Source organism: Camelus ferus, chromosome 11 (assembly GCF_009834535.1).
Source record: "Camelus ferus isolate YT-003-E chromosome 11, BCGSAC_Cfer_1.0, whole genome shotgun sequence".
Lineage (NCBI taxonomy): Eukaryota > Metazoa > Chordata > Mammalia > Artiodactyla > Camelidae > Camelus > Camelus ferus.
Window position 1 is genome coordinate 13,338,807 of NC_045706.1, and position 17,845 is coordinate 13,356,651.

Sequence of the window (17,845 nt, forward strand, 5' to 3'; positions counted from 1 at the left end):
CCAGGTGGTACCAGAGAAATCCAGCAGATGGCACTCATACATTTTTCTAAATATGATGCTGACTAAAACCAGAATTGCTTAAACTTTGTATTTCAGACCAGAAAGATTGAATAAATCATAGTCGGAAGCAAACACATTTCAAAATTTTCTATTACCATGGAGAAATAATGCTTATAAGCTGCTCTAATGTACATTCATAGCTTGCAAGCAACTTACAATTTTCACTTCTTCTTCTAGCAGCTGGTGGAAAGTAAGCATTCATAATCATTACCTGCCAATCAGCAGCCTGATAACAGAAAGCTGTAAGTTACCACTGAGAGACTCACAAACTTTTTCCATGATGGGATGTGGGATCATTACTTTCTTCTAGTTTCCTTTCAATGCTTTTATTGGTTGTCTATACAGATGGGTTCTGAAATTAGCAAACATTATTACTACCATTTTCAACTAAATGAACAGAGGCTCAGAGTAAGAAAATTAGGGAACAGGGTAACTCAGCCAAGAAAGAGGATCAATGATAAATGAATACAGTTTCTTTAACTGGAGAATCAATAATTTATACTTAATCCTCAGTTAAAAAATCTGGGTTAAATGAACAAGTTAATTCAAACCATACTTCAACACACAGTTTTGGAACACCTTCTACATGCTGAGGCTGTTCCAGGCTCTGAGAAAAAAAGTGGCACACAAGACAAATAATAACCCTGCTCTCATGGAACTCATGGTTTAGTAGTGATAAACAGAAGCAAACAAGTAAGAAAGATATCCGAAATCACACACAGTACGAAGAGAATTAAAGTAGAGTGTGTGATCATGTGACCATGTGACTTTCTTAGACTGACTGTTTAAAGGAAGGCTTCTCCCAGGAGGTGACATTTCAATGGACACCTGGGTGACAGCTCAGACAGCCAAATGGAGACCAGGAGGAGGAGCATCCCAGGCAGAAGGAAGACAGCCTCTGAGACGATCTCAAGGCCAGAGTGAGCTGGGCCTGTTTGGGGAGCAGAAAGAAGGCAAGGTGGCTGGAGAGTAATGTCCAAGGATGACAGTGTACAACATGAGTCCCAAGAGGTAGCCTGGATGGATAGACGGATGGAGGGAACAACAGAAGGGGAAAAGAAATAAAGGGTAAGAGTGCTAATTTTAGGTTAAGGAAAGATTCTTTTTACACGTTGATCTTTCTGGAAGTTCTCCATTAGTCCATATTCCTGCCTTAGCAAGTACTGAAGAATGAATATAACCCTTATTATTTGATGTTTTAAGAAGATGCCATCCCTCAGGTTATCACCTTAAGTTATCAATGACCACAGGGTAGCACTGAAAAAAAAAATCTGCAGAAAGTGTAACAAAGTGGGATGATTAGGTATTAATTTCAAGAGATACCCAGAAGGTGGATTTTCAGTAATACTTGATTTGAGTCTGCTTTGTGCTGATTTGCCCCTTTCTTCTCATAGAATATAAAGGATATTCTGAGTTAATTAAAGATTCACAGTCACTGATTCTGATTAATCAATGTTTTCTGGTACCAAAAGAGTGATTTAAATGATTCTCAAATTTCTCTTATCTTCTAATATTTATCTGTTATGTAATATTTTATTATACTCATATTTTCAAAAGCAATGTATTTTTATGGTTGTTGGAACTGAAAACTAAGCAATTAAATAGTAAATAATGAGGTCCACTGCCCTCTGTGACCTCACGGAAATCAGACCATCAATCAAAATTTCAGTTCCTCCTGCAAAAACTGGGATACATCCTTGGTCTCCACTAGAATCTCAATAAAGAGCTTTGATTTTATTGGACAAAGATATTTTTATAATTATAACCTTTATTTTAAAAATTTAAATTGGAGCCAGATTTTAAAGCTTACATTACACTGACTCTATGATTACTCTCATGTCACCCATTCCCAACCAGCAGCTTCTTTGTCTAAAGTCCGCAAAACTGTCAACAACCACATCATGTAGTGGTAGTTTGAATTCACACACACTTTCTCTCAACAGTCACAATGCCCTGTCCAGAAATATTCATTAGTAATTGTCTTTGCATCTATCAAATGTAGATTAAGAGGATTTGATTTTAACAAGATTTTATTTACCAACTAATTAGAGTGACAATTTATTACAAGTATGACAATAATTAACTTAGAATTCATAGATCAGTATAGCTCTTCTGGTTATAAGAAAAAATCATTTTTCTCCCTTTCTATGGGCCTTGTTTTTGCACAGCTACTTATTATCAGTCATTGCTATTAATTTCACATTTTTACTTATTCTTTTTTTCCCCAGACATTTGAATTCTGCTGTTGTCAATTTCACAAAGGTCTTTTAAAGATAATTTCACTATGGACCAAAAGCAGTCGTTTAAATAAGCATTTGGTTCTGACAGCTTTGCTCTTGATACTTTTCACATCAGCAGCTAGGAGAGCATTTCACCATCAGTCTTTCTTTGTTATGCTTTCTTTTTTTCCTCCAATCAAAGTAAATATGTTCTTACAACAATTACCCTGCAAAATTTTCCTCATGCTTAATGAATGTGACCCTCAGTAAAATGAACGACAACAAACCAATGAAATCCTGATTCTCCCTTAAAGAACAGAAAGTTATTACGCTATTTCGTTCATATATTAGTCAATGCTGTCTCAGCATTATTCTTCTGTCAAGAAACTAAAGCTTCTTCACTGACATGATGATTTGATCATTAGCAGGCCAAGCAGAAACTTACACTTGAAAATGCAATGTTTAGAAAGCACAAATGCAACTAACTATACATTTCTACCTCCAACATTTTCAAAGATAACTTCACTCTTCTTATTCTTCCATTAAAAACAAAAAAATCTGTTGTCTTAAGATAAAAGGGCCACAAAACTCCAAGACTTAATCCTTGCTTCAGGCTAATGACAAAAAATATTTTTCATTTTTAGTTCATATCTTGAAAAAAATTCCCTTGACAGAAAATGTTCTGAACTAGACTCTGAAAGGCAAATGTATTTGCTTCATTTATGTTTTTCAGGATGACAAAGGAGAGAAGAGAAGTCAAGAAGAAACATAAAAAATTGAACTAAAATGTATCTGCCTCAAATATTAAAATTTTTTTTAGCATACTGAACAACTTCAAATTTCAAATTTTAGTAAATATTTGAATGACAGAACACCTTGCTGTTTTACACCCAGGGTTAAAAACCGTATCATATTTATTTCCAATCATGTCACTGAACTGCTACTGTTTTCTGGACTGCAAATAAACGACCTATTCATAATAATGTGACATAGTTATGTATGATTGATTGGTATGAAATAGAAAGGGACTTTGTCCTCGGCATGGATTAGAACAGGGCCTGTCCAGTGCATGCTGTCTGTCCATCTGCAGCTAGCCAGCTAAATTACTGATTGCCCTTCTGGTAAAAGACTCAACAGATTTTTCTCAGCATAATTTCCACTCTTCAATAAATTACCAATCTCAATTGACTCTGTTTTACGACATTTCTAGATTCCAATTCATTATAATACAATGACTTCAACCTTATCTTGAACTTTAATCTCATCATGGTTTTTCAAGTATCAGGGAATAAAAGATAGGCAGACAAAGTGCTCCTCAATTTCTGCTTCTTTTACAGAAGAAAACACTACTATTGACAAACCAACGAGTAGTTTAGAAATCTTCCTGACTGCACAAACCTTAAAGCTTTTCCTTTCCTTTGCTTTTTCCTCCCATTTCAATAATTAGGCCAGGGAATAAAGAAAAGAATTTCTAGTCCAGTAATCATGCTCCACATCCTATAATTTTGTTGCTGTTTCTCCCCTAGCCAAATAGCTCCATTAATCAGCAGGAAAAACATGCAGCAAACTATCTATACATCCTAGTATTATCCCCAGTGGAGGGCTGAGAATTAGAAAGTTGCTTCTAAAAAAACTCCCATTACAGTAAAGAACTATGGTAGCATGCCAGGGACTTCAGAGCTGTATCAGTGTTACTTTAGGTTAGTTGGGCTTTGGTTATAACTAAGCCTAGGGAAAATTTAGTGAATTTACCTAATGAATGAGCTTTCATTTAAAAATTGCCTTTCTGTTCAGCCAAAGTCTTGCTTCCAGAGTAGTTAAGGTCAGTCTGAGACACATTTTTACCTAGATAATTTCAGTTATTTACCCTACTTTTTTATAAATTACTAATTCTTAAAAAAAATTAAAAACAGATCTAATTCACTAATATATTGACAATGCACTTTATTTTGCACACTGCAATTTCTATTGATAGTTCTATTTCCTTTGTTTCATGAACTCGTCCTTTTGATCACATTGATTCTAACAGTCCCATTTTTTTTTTGATTAAGGCAGTGCTTTGTATTACTCTATACGAAGTGCTAAAATAATCATTCAGTTGTTTGAAAATTAGTTTAAATCTTAATATATGCATTTTAAGCATTTTGAAATAATGAAAATACATTCTGAACCTTCCATTTTTTCTCAAATTCAATTCACAGGAATTCTGATTTCATTACTGAATAATCTAGATATTCTATATGACAAACACATGAAAAGACTATTGTATCATTAAGAGTTTGTTCTGCATGTATACCATTATGTGTTAGTTATGCAAATAACTGGTAGCTCTCTAATTCACATTAATATTTTAGCTACAAAACCAATAATGAACAAAAATTACTAGTAAGTGAAAAAAGCTTTACTTGTAAACTTAGCCTGCATATTAATTGATATGATACACATTTAATAATAAATATTCACAAGACTTAGAACTTAGAATGTGGGTAAATAAATGGACTAAAATAAGGCAGAACTGAAGTGATGACTAATCCCAATAAAAATTTCCCACTCTATATCTGCATATAAAATAGATTGTAATTCCCTGGTGTCATTAGTTATTTTCTTCTTAAGCAAAAGTAATTTACTATTAAATATTTAAAGAATCAAAATAAAAATCAATTCTGAAAATGCAAATTATTTAAACAGATGGCAATTGCTACACATCTCAAAGGAGTTTTAACTTTGCTACTTTTTAAAAAATAAAGCTGTAAAGCAACTTATACAAATCTATGCCCAAATAAGACTTGATTTGAACCTAGGCTACCTTAACATCAGTAGATCTAACACATTTGTATACATTTCATATTTGATTTTAAACTAATTTAACTACAACACAGAAGAAAACATTTGCACTCAGTACTTTGAGATATATCCTTCAACAGGTTTTGTTCCTCTCCCCTACCTACCACAATTTAGGGCCTTATTGAACAGTTTCAACACACTTTTCTTAGAAACTGATGAAAATATACCTTTCTTCCTAGTTAAGACTGCTAACAGCAGGAAGATACGTGATGTTGGAAATTTGGTGACAATACCAAGCTTGATCTAAACATGAGTACACTGTTTTCAACCGCAATATTTGAGGCCACCAGCAAATATAAATCCTGATGGTCACAAGGAGACTGCGTACCTCCCCATGTAGAGGACTTTCTTCATTCTAACCAACACTGGCAGTAGGAAGAAAACTAGCAGGCACAAACTACTGGAATGCGCTGCAGGTGCCCCAGACTTAACTCTATAGATACATTTAGAGAAAAGTGGAGAAAACTGGCTTTTGCAGATGAAAGGCCTCAGATGGCCTCTGTCAAAAGACATCTTATGATTAGAGAAAGATTAAAATGAAAGTAAGCATCTTTGTTGGTGGAAATGGGCACCGACAAAATTGGGTCAATATTCTGAGCTTTCCTCCCTACACATGTCTCATTGGATCCAAGGTAAGCTGCAGCAAAGAATGAACAACATCAGAAAGTACAGGTCAGCTTATGGGTCAGGGGGACATAAGAAGCTCAAGAAAACAGTATCTATTTCTCTTTTTTTCTTCTTTTAGAAACACAATCAAACCACATAAGAACCCTCAAATTTCAGCAGGTAACAAGACCAAAAAAATTATTTTTTAATGCTAATATACCAATTCTAGATATCAACAACTTTGAACATTTTGGACCTCAAATTTTCCACAAGAATCTGTTGTAACGGGTATCATTCACGTATCTATCACAAAGACTTGATACTAAGATGCTCTGATCAAATCCTGGATAGATGATCAATTCTCTACAAGTCATTTGTTTCCTGAAGATCTTTCTGTGCCAATGTCTGAAATGAAAACATATATTAGTCATGAGAAAAATAAGATTCTTAATAAAGGGGTTATATAAAATTCATGTAAATTTAGTACAACAATAACTGGGCATTTCAAAATTTTATTTTTGAAAGTTTTTATAAATATATAAATCTTATAAAATACAAATCCTAACAATCTATTGGGAAATTTTAAACAAGAAAATGTTTACAGGAAATAAACATGGAACTATATCTTAATACACTTTAAAGCTAGCTATTTATGTCTTCTATTAAAACAGAGCATGACAAATACTGTGTTCATTTTATGAACAACCAAAGTAAGAGGTTAAAAGCAATTTAAAGTGCTCCCACACAATCTGAAGATAAGTTTCCAATAATTGAATCCAAAGTTCCTTAGATCATAAAAATCAGTAATAAGAAAGTTGTAGGATCAAATATAATAAAAATATAATTTATACTTACCAAAAACAAAAAGCTTTTAAGCACTATGATAGTTAAACTGTTTCAGTGCATTAATCCTCTAGTAACAGTTTTAGTCAAGGGGATGTTGTGAGGTCAGGTTTGAATTTTTGTTTAACTTAGTTTGAAATTGCACGTATTTTCTTTAAGTACAATTTGCTTTATGTAGCATCTAACTCTCCAGGACTCAAAACATTCCACAGATTTATATCCTGACCTTAGTTTTGTTTGTTGCCACTGTTTTGTGTTTTGTATCTAGTGCAAATCCATGTGAAAGGCAGAACACTAGTTCAAAGAGACGTATACCAGTAAAACCATTCCTACCGGTAGGTAAAAAAAATGCTGAACCAATGTTAAACAATCAATGATGGCTTACCAACTCCAAAAATTCTATTTCTGTTTGGAGAGCATCATAAACACTTCGCATGTCATCTTCCTTATGAAGTTCTAATTCTTTTTTAAGTCTGTTTTAAAGGAAAAATTCACACTATTAATTAGCTCAGCAATAAATGTTTATAATAAATTCTTTATTACATGAATAGTGGCAGACTTAGAGTTTCTATTACCAGAATTTCAAGTGAACATTTAAGAATTTGGAAAGAAATGTTAATTGTCTATAATTCTGTAAGGTCTATATAAAATTCTGAAAAAAAAAACCCTCTCATAAAGAAAATAAGGTAGACTCAATAAATAATAGACACAACAATTTTAGTTAATTAAAAGAGCAATATAATTTAGTGGGAAAAATACAGTATTATCTAAAAACTTCTGCTTCAGTCCTGGCCACTGACAAACAGATAACCTTGGCTGAAGTATCTAGTGTCTCTGAAGCTCACTTGAAAAATTTTAAGTATAGAAATAAGTGACTTCTTGAGATTTCCTCTTGCTCTAAAATTAAACATTAACTTTATGATACACATATATAATTAAAATATATTTTAATTTGAGAGTGAGAAAGTAATATCAATGCTTCTTTCCCCCAATTGTCTTTAACTCTTTGAATATTCTGAAATTTTTTTTCAACAATTATCTCATGCCTAAATTTAATGTAAAAAATAATGAGTAAATAGTCTTCCATTTTTAGCATTTTGACTAATATCCTTCTAAGAAGAAAAACATAAGCAAAAGCCATGAGCTGTGGCTGGAGAGGTAGAGAGCTAGGGCCTGAGATGGGCAGCTAGGAAGGTGAGGCTTCCCTGAGGGTAGATACTAAGAGCAGTATTACTCCACAAACCTAAGCAAGTTGACCCAGCCACCAGGTGAAAGTATGAATAAACTTGAACCTCAGCTACGCCCTGACCCTTAAGGAGTGGGTGAAGGGGTCCTAGGCCAGTGGCATTCTCCAAATGCTAGCAGAAGCAAAAGGAAATCCCCTCTGAAAGAAAGTTTAACATATTTAGGCCCATAGGCTTCCCACAGATTAAGAACAATGAGCTCACAATCAAAGATCACCAAGCACCCAATAATGCAAGCCACTGTAAGTAAAAATCAGCAGAGACAATAAACAATGGATTATATCCATAATATGAAGAACTACAAGTCAGTAAGAAAAAGACAACACAAAGGAAAATGGGAACATACACACACAAACACATTCACAAACTTTTATTAGATTATTCACAAAAGAAGATATCCAATGGCTAGTAAAAATACGAAAAGGTGCTCAACTTCATTAGTTATCAAGGAAACACAAAGGAAAAACACAATGAAGTGCTACTACATACCCACCAGAATAGCGAAAATGAAAAACAGGCAACTCCCAGTATAAACAAGGATATGAATAAACTAGAACTCTCAGACACTGCTGGCACAGGACATCGTTTTCCATTCTTTTACTTTTAACATATGTCTTTATGTTTAAAGTGCTATTTTTTGTAGAAACCATATATTTGTGTTTTACTCTTATTTAATATGATAATCTCTGTCTTTAAGTTGGTGTGTTTAGACTATTTACATTTAGTATAATTACTTATATGGCTGGATTAAAAACATAGCATTTTGCTAGTTGTTTTATATATGTTTAATCTGTTCTTTGTTCCTTTTTCCCTCTCTTTATGCCTGTTTTGGATTAAATTTTTTAATGATCGTATTTTATCTCCTCTGTTGACTTAATTTTTACACGTATTTTAAAAATTGTGTAATGTGTGCACTGGTTTTACTACTATGCACTCTCAAATAATATACTACTGCTGAGTTTACATATGAGAACTTCATAAATGTATATTTCCAATTTCTCCCTCTTGTTATTTGTTTCATTGGCATCACAAAATTTTCTTTTACATATACTGTAAACATAAAATACAATGTTACAATTTTTGCTTTAGTCATTTATCTTTTAGAGCAATTAAAAATGGAAAAAATAAGGCTTTTATATTCTCCTTTATTTTAACCACACTGGAGCTTTTATTTCCTTGTGTAGCTCCAAGTTTCTATCTGGTATTATATTCCTTCTTCCTGAAAAACTTACTAAAGCCTCTTTTTTTTTTGTTATGTAGTCTATCATCAGGAAGAAAGTCTATAAACTCATATTTGTCCAAAAATATGGTCCTTTAAAATTTTTATAATAATCTTTATTTTGTATTTTATACAATTTTTAAAGGTTAAACTCTATTTATAGTTATTACAAAATATTGGCTATATTCTCCATGTTGTACAATACATCCTTGTAACTTATCTTACACCCAACAGTTTGTCCCTCCTAATCTCTTACCTCTATATTGTCCCTCCTCTCTTCACCAGTGACCTCTAGTTTGTTCTCTATATTTTTGAGTCTGCTTCTTTTTTGTTATATTCACCAGTTTGTTGTATTTTTTAGATTTCACATATAAATATCATACAGTATTTGTCTTTGCCTGTCTGACTTATTTCACTTAGCATAATGTCCTCCAAGTCATTTTTATGGCTGAGTAGTATTCCATTGTGTGTGTATGTGTGTGTGTGTGTGTATATATATATATACATATATATATATATATATACACCACATCTTCTTTATCTATTCATTTGTCAATGGACATTTAAGTTGATTCTCTGTCTTGGCTACTGTAAGTAGTGCTGCTATGAAAACTGGGGTGCATGTATCTTTTCAAATGATAGTTTTATCTGGATATATGCCCAGGAGTGGGATTGCTGGATCATATGGCAACTCTGTTTTTAGTTTTTTAAGGAAACTCCATACTGTTTTCCATAGTGGCTGCATGAATTTACATTCCCACCAATAGTGTAGGAGGGTTCCCTTTCCTCTGTATACTCTCTAGTGTTTGTTATTTGTATTGTCTAAAAATATCTTAATTTGCTTTCCTTTGTGAAAGATTCCTTCACTGAGAACTAAGTTGATAGCTCTCACTTTCTATCTCCAAAGATGTCATTCCCTTATATTCTGGCCTGTATAATTTCTGATGAGAACTCTATTGTAATTCTTATCTTCATTCCTTTGTATGTAGCATCTTTGCATCTTTTTTTCCTTCATGATTTTCTCTTTGTTTTACAGACGTTTGCATATGATGTATATAAATGTTTGCTTCTGTTTTTTAATGTTGACTGGAGTTTTCTGAGCTTCTTGTATCTATGCTTTAAAGTATTTCATTATTTTTGTAAAATTCTCTGCCATTATCTCTAACATATGGAACAGTATAAATGAATCTCAAATGCATTATGCTAAATAAAAGAAGCCAGACATTAAGAGACTACTTAAAGTTATAAGTGAACATTTAGTACATGTTAATTAAAGGTGGCACCTCAAATCACTGGGAAAAAGATGGACTTTTTAATAAGCTGTGTTAGAAAAACTGGGTAGCTATTTGTTACGTGGCTATAAATGGACAGTCAAAGCTAACATTGGATCTGTATTTCACAGCATGTACCAAAATACACTCTAATTGGATCAAATATTTAAATGTAAAAAAATGGAACTATGTAAGGACAAAGTGAAAGCACAGGTAAATACCTTTATAAGCTGGTTGTGATCAAAAACTTTTTCAAAATATAAATGATATAAAAGAATATTAGATTCAATTACATTGAAAAAATTGCATAGAAAACACATGAGTAAAGTCAAAAGATGAATACAAGGGAGAAAATATTTGCTACAGATATCACAGATAAAAGCCTAATCTTTCTAAAATATAAAGAAACTTTATAATCAAAGGGAAAAAAAGACCAAAATTCTTTTTTAAAAAAATGAGGAAAAGTCATAAATAGGGAGTTCACAGAAAAATGTTTATCATCCCTATACATATGAAAATGCTAAATATTACTCATAATAAAATCATGTTCAATTTCACTCATAGTAAAAGCCTGAAAATTTACTATATAGGGATATCATTTCTCATCTATCAGATTGGTAAAACTCCAAAAACTGGATAACATAGCTTTTTGATAAGGTTGTGGGTAAACTGGTGTACTCAAACATTGATAGTGGGAATTTAAAATGGTTAAATCTCAATGAAGAATTGGCAACAGCTAATAAAACTACATTTATATTTTTCTTTTGACTCTACCTTTCCACATCAGTAATACACCCTATGAATACAAAAGAATACATGCACAAAGTTATTTATTGCATTATTATTTGTAATCACAAAATCCTGGAAACAATCTGTGTCCCTTCTTATGAGACTTGTTGAATAAACTATAGCTCACCAATATAATGGAGTATATAATGGATAGAAAAAGCATGAAGATGATCTCTTTTAACTAACATGGAGTGATTTCTAGGATACATTGTATATATTGCTAACTGAAAAACAAGATACAAAAGATTATATATAGTTAACACATGTGAAAGAGAAAGAGATACAAGAAAAAATATATATATATATTTTGTAAAAAGAAACACAGAAAGGATAAACCAGCAACTAGTGAAAATGGTCAGCTACAGCAGTGAGTGAAAATGAGGTGGAACAGATATGAAATGGAATGAAACTCCTCTGGATGTATCTTTTTATACACTTTTGACTTTTGAATCATGCTAATGATTTACATGTTCAACAAATAAAATTAAATAAAGTTGAAGAAAAGAACCATAGTTTGACACAAAATAACACTTGAGTTAAACACCAACAGAAACAAACAAACCTAACTGCATTTCAAATTTATAATCACAGAGAAAAATAAAAAAGAATAAATTCGAGTAATTTTCAAACACAGTAGTCTATGCACCCTCAGCAGGACATGTTGTAAGGCAATAAGAATTACAAAGGAGTCTTAAATTTTATTTACTACTTTTGTTGTTTAGTGTAGGTACACAGCTAATAATTCTAATGTTATTTTGCAATATTATACAAAATGGATAATTACACTGATGTTGTTAGGAACCAGAGTATTCACTAGAAGAAGGAAGATATGCATAGAAATGGAGGGAGGAAACAGAGAAGCCCTGACATTTTGGATTTGAATGGAAGGGATCAATATAAAAATCATAATTTTTAAAAAATGTTATTTTTATTTCTGTCTATTTAAAGTAATGGACATTCAGTAGCAATGAGCACATCTAGTATGCTAATCTTAGTTTCTAAAACCAGCACCAACTAAAAGATACCAGGACTCCTTGAAATAATTGGTCCCAAGGCTGAGGTAGGTAATATACAAGGTGAGCCTAGAATATTTTGCTGCACAAGAAGGAAGGAAAGTGACCAAAAACTGATGGAACATGTCAAAAGAAACAGAAATTGAGTTCAAAGGGCTGCCTCTAGTCAAATTTGGGAAAACGTGAGCATTAAAAATAATGCCAATAATAGATTATAACACATGAAATAAAACAGAAATCCATGAGTCCACAGGAAATCTTAAAAAGGAGAAATTAAAAGGGTGGGATGAGAGGAAGGGGAACTTTTGCCTTTTTCCCCCCAGAATTTTACCAACTAATAAATAAACAGGGAATTCCATTAGAGAAAGTTACTATTTTGCAACTACCGATGTAATAGTTGATTCAGGGAAAAATCATTACTGGATGCTAAAATGACTGCATGAAAATTTATTGGGGAAAAGGCTATACCCAAGGTCCCACAGTCACCCCTATATCTCTCAGTAAATATCCATGGAAAAGAATATCTTCTCACTGGAGAAATCTGGCAGACACCATCTTATCTAAGGGATCAAACCTAACATGACTGAAAATGAAACAAACCGACATTATATGCCTTCTGAATTAATGCTCTGAGAACAAAATATCACTTATGTATTATTCTTGCCCCAAAATATTTAACCTGAATCTAATCTCAAAGGAACAGATAAATCTAAATTGAGGGATATTCACAAAACAAATGGCCCAGACTCTTAAATTTAAAAAAAAAAAGGTAACTATAAAGAATATACAAAGAATTCATACAACTCAACATCAAAAAAAGAAACTCTATTAAAAAATGGGCAGAGGACTTGAATAGACACTTTTTTCCAAAGAAGACATACAAATGGCAAAGAGTAACATGAGAAGATGCTCAACATCACTAATCATTAGGGAAATGCAAATCAAAACCAGAGGGATGTATCACCTCACACCTGCCAGAATGGCTATTATCAAAAAGACAACAAACAGTAAGTGCTGGCTAGGATGTGGAGAGAAAGGAACCCTCACACACTGCTGACGGAAATGTAAATTTGTGCAGCCACTATGGAAAGCAGTATGGAATTCTTCAAAAAATCAAAAATAGAACTACAATATCATTCTGAATTTCCACTCCTGAGTATTTATCTGAAGAAAATGAAAACACTAATTAGAAAAGATTTATGCACCCTTATGTCCACTGTTGTATTATTTACAATAGCCAAGATATGGAAGCAAACTAAATGCCAATCAACAGATGAATGGATGAAGAAATTGTGCTAAATATATATGGTATATACACATATATGGTATGTATATATGTATACACCCTCAGCCATAAAAAAGAACGAAATCTTGCCATTTGCAACAATGTGGATGGACGTAGAGGGTATTATGCTAAGCGGAATAAGTCAGGCAGAGAAAGACAAATATTGCATGATTTCATTTATATGTGGACTCTAAGAAACAAAACAAATGAACAAACACAGCAAAATAGAAACAGAGTTATAGACACAGAGTAAACAGGTGCTTGCCAGAGAGGAGGAGGCAGTCCAAAAGCTCCTACAAAGAAAACACTAGGTCCAAGTAGGTTTAGAAATAAGTTCTAAAAAATGTAAAACTTTCAAGGAAAGTTCTAATCTTACACAAAATATTCCAGAGAATTGAAAAAGAAATAATATACCCATACTCATTTTATGAAGCTTGCATAGTCTTGATACTGAAACTATACAACAAGAGTACAAAAAAAAAATCATGTCAATCTCATTCATAAATATAAATGCAAAATCTTAAAATTCTAGCAAAACAAAAGAGCAGTACATTAAAAAAAATACACCATCACCAAGTTGAGTTATCCCAGTAATGTGAGAGTAGTTTAATATTTATATATTTATAAATGTTATTCACCACATTAACAGATTAAAGAAAAAAATACGTACCATGTTCTCAATACATGCAGAATACATTTTTTGATAAAATTTAATACCCATTCATGATCTTGGCAAAAACAACTCTTAGCAAACTTGGAAAAGAAGATAATTGTTTTAATCACATGAAGTATATTTATATAAAATTCTCAACAAAACATTCATAATAGGGAAAAAACAAAAGCTTTCCCTTTAAAACCAGTTATAAGATAAGGATCCTTTCTATTACTGTTCTTTTTTTTTTTTTTTCCTGAATATCTAACTCATTGCTTTGGTGATCTCATGTACTCTTATGCTTGAAATACCATGTATGACTCCCAAATAGATATATCCTGGCCTGACTTTACCCCTGAACTTTGCACATCAGCCACCTGCCCACTCAATATCTTCATTTGATATTAAATAATTATCTCAAACTAAGATGTCTACAAAAATGAATTTCCCAACCTGCTTCTCTTTTAGCCTTCCCTCTTGGTAATTCAACATCGTTTTGAAGTTCCAATCCACCACATGAAGGCAAGGAAAGACGTTAAAGGTATAGTAACTATAGAGAACAAACCTGTTACTTACAGATATCACTGTAGTAGATGGTTTGCTGTTCAAGTATATTCAGTGTTCATCCCTATAGGATGTTACATTTCTGCCCTACTGAAGTCAGGTTTAGCTATGCGACTTGATTTCACCAATAAAATACGAACGTGCATAATTTATTTATCTTCTAATTCTAAGAAGAAGATTTAAGAGCAGATGTATGCTTCAATGTGATCTCTTTTATTTCTGCAGTGAAATAGCCTACACTCCAAATAGGGGCTGCTCCTTCACACTTAGTCACAGACTGAAGATAAGAAGGAAGAGCATGGCTAACTCTTAATGGACATGTAGTATGAGCAAGAAACAAATCTGTTGTAAACCACTGAGATGTGGGGGTTGTCAGCATCGTAAGCATAATTTAGTCTAGGCCATACTAAAAAGCATTAAAAATAATTAGAAAGTCAGTAGGAATTGAGCATGAATGGCCATTAACATTGAAAAAAAAAAAGAAAAAAGAGAGAGGGACTAAGCATTATAATCCTAATGAAAAAAGAGACCACTACCTTTGATAGTTTTGCCCAAAATTTTCAATCTGAATTTGATCAAGCCTCTAGATTTAACTACCAGTTTATAGAAAATACAAGTGGAACGAACATGTTTAACCATAAAATGGGAACATATAATCAACCACATCCAAACTGAAGAACTATACTATATAGGATAAAAAACCTAATTTTCTCAACAAATAAATTACAAGTTAAAAAAAAAAAAAAACAAAGGAGGAGGAGGAGTCATCTAGATTAAAAGAGATTTAAAATATCAGCTGATTGTCATGTGTGGACCTTACCTGGAACTTAATTCACAGAAACCAAAAAGATGACATTTATAAATGATTGGAAATTTGAACACTGATTGGACATTTGATGATATCAATTAATAGCTGTTAATTATTTTATATGTAATAATGAACTCTAGTTATGTTTTTCAAAATTTCTTTTTATAGAGATATAATAAGATAACAATATGATATGTATGATTTGTTTCAAGTACTACAGGAGAAAAACAGGTAGAGCTATAGATGAAATAAAACTGGCCATAAATTGGTAACTGTTAAAATTGAGTGACAACTACATAGGATTCATTATATTTTTCTCTTTTACTTTTGTATGTGCTTTTAATCGTCTATAATAATTTTTTAAGAAATAGAGTTTAACAAAGATAGTGGCCAAAAAAAATCAACATACAAAAATCTGTTTTATTTCCATGCACCAGCAGTAAATAGGACATTGATGTCATTTAAAAAAACCCCATTTACAGTAACATCTAAAACTAAAAGGTATCTAAAAATGAAACTCACAAAAGATGTGTTAAGACTAATAAACAGAAAATTATAAAGTTTTATTAAAAGATATTAAATAAGACAAATAAATCAACACAGCCAAAGTTCACAAAGGGAAGCATCAGTTTAATAAAGATACAAAATCTCTTAAAAGTGATTACAGGATGAGTAGAATCACAACAGATTTTCATGGATATGTAAGTTGATTCAGAAACATACATATAAAAGCAAAGGGCCAAGTATAGCCAAGACAATCTTGATGAAGACAAAGAAGGATAAAAGAAGGTGTTCTGCCTTACATCGATTCATTATAAAGTAACAGTAATTAAATAGTTAACATTGCATAGTATGCATTTAGTAGTAATTAAGACAGTTTTAAAAGAAATGAATGAACTGACCAATGAAACAGAATAGAAAACAGAATCCTGAAATAGATCCACAAATACATTACTTTTAAATAAAAGATGTGGTATTGTAGATCACTAGAGGAAGGAGAAACCATTCAATAAATGCTGCTGGGACAACTACATATCACGTGGAAAAAATAAAAATGGATCTTACTGTGCATATAAGCAAAAATCAATTCTAAATAAACTAAAGACCTAAATATGAAAGGCAAACTTTAAAAATTATTAGAGAAAATATGGAGGAATACAACCTTCTGATCTTGAGTAGGGAAAGAGTTCTTAAACAAGACACAAAAATGATGACCATAAAAAGAAATGACTGATAATTTCAACCAGTAAAAGTAGGAACTCTATTCAATCATAACAGCATAAAAGAACACCAAACAAACAACAACAAAAATAGACAAATGAAAATAACCCAAACCTCATAAATTGGGTGAAGATATTTTCAATGCATAACAGAATCAAAGATCAAAAGCAAGAATTGTCAAAAGACTAAAAATAAAAAACTTCTAGAAATCAGTAAGAAAAAGAAAAATTACCCAAACAACCCAGTGGCAAAATAATTAATTTTACAGAAAAGGAAACACATGGTCCATAAACAGATGAGATGCCCAATCACATAGGAAGTTAGGGCAGTGCAGATTAAGATCACAAACACCATTTTATGTCCACCAGATTGGCAAAAATTAAGAAGTCTGAAAAGAAAGCATTGAAGAGGATGGAGATCAATAGGAATTTTTATAAGGTGCCAATGGAAGTATAAATTGGTTTAATCACTTTGGAAGATAGTCTGTTGCTATCTCGTAAAATTCAACATTTATATGCCTTATACCCAGCAATTCCGCCAGGCATATATCCTAGAGAAACTCTTGCACAGGTGCACCAGGATGATCATAACAGCACTGTTTGTGACAACAAAAACTGAAAACAACCCAAATGTGCATTAAAAAAACAAAAAATTGTGGCATCTTCACATATTTATACTGAACAACATGGATGAATTTTAGAAACAATGTTGAATAAAAAACAAGTCCCAGACAGTATGATTTATGATACCACTTTTACATAATTCAGAAACAAGGAAAAATAACCATTATTTTGGCATATGTATATATATGACAGGCATATCACATGTATAAATATGTGAGATAAATTTTAAAAATTCATAATGTAACAAAGAAAATTATATATAAGCCAGAAATGAATCACGTAAGTCATATCTCACACACACACACACACACACACACACACACACGAAAATGAAACACAATGTAGGACAGCACTTACATCTGAGGTAAAGAAGGGAGTGGAGGAATGCTCTAGTTTAGTTCACAGGTGCTCAATATATTGTAATACTTTAGAACTTACACATAGTTAGGGAAGAAACGCATAATAGTTTTCAGGATGGATAGGGTAACAATATCTTACATATGTGAAGTTCATTTTGTTCTGAACTTTTAGGAATTTAATAGTGAATGAAAATTCTGAAAGAATGCTCAAGTTGGAAAGATAGA

General features: G+C 32.2%; 1 protein-coding gene across 2 annotated transcripts in view; it reads right to left on the reverse strand.

Annotated features, from left to right (window-relative positions):
- Positions 1-5,900: 5,900 nt before the first annotated feature.
- Positions 5,901-17,845, reverse strand: part of CCDC172 (coiled-coil domain containing 172) — a 55,499-nt gene continuing 43,554 nt past the window's right edge. For both annotated transcript variants that reach the window (XM_032490824.1, XM_032490825.1), the window contains exons 8-9: positions 6,958-7,045; positions 5,901-6,134 (exon numbers count right to left, since the gene is read on the reverse strand). In XM_032490824.1, the coding sequence (XP_032346715.1) occupies positions 6,093-6,134; positions 6,958-7,045 (130 nt within the window). In that variant the 3' untranslated portion in view covers positions 5,901-6,092. The remainder of the gene's footprint in view (positions 6,135-6,957; positions 7,046-17,845) is intronic.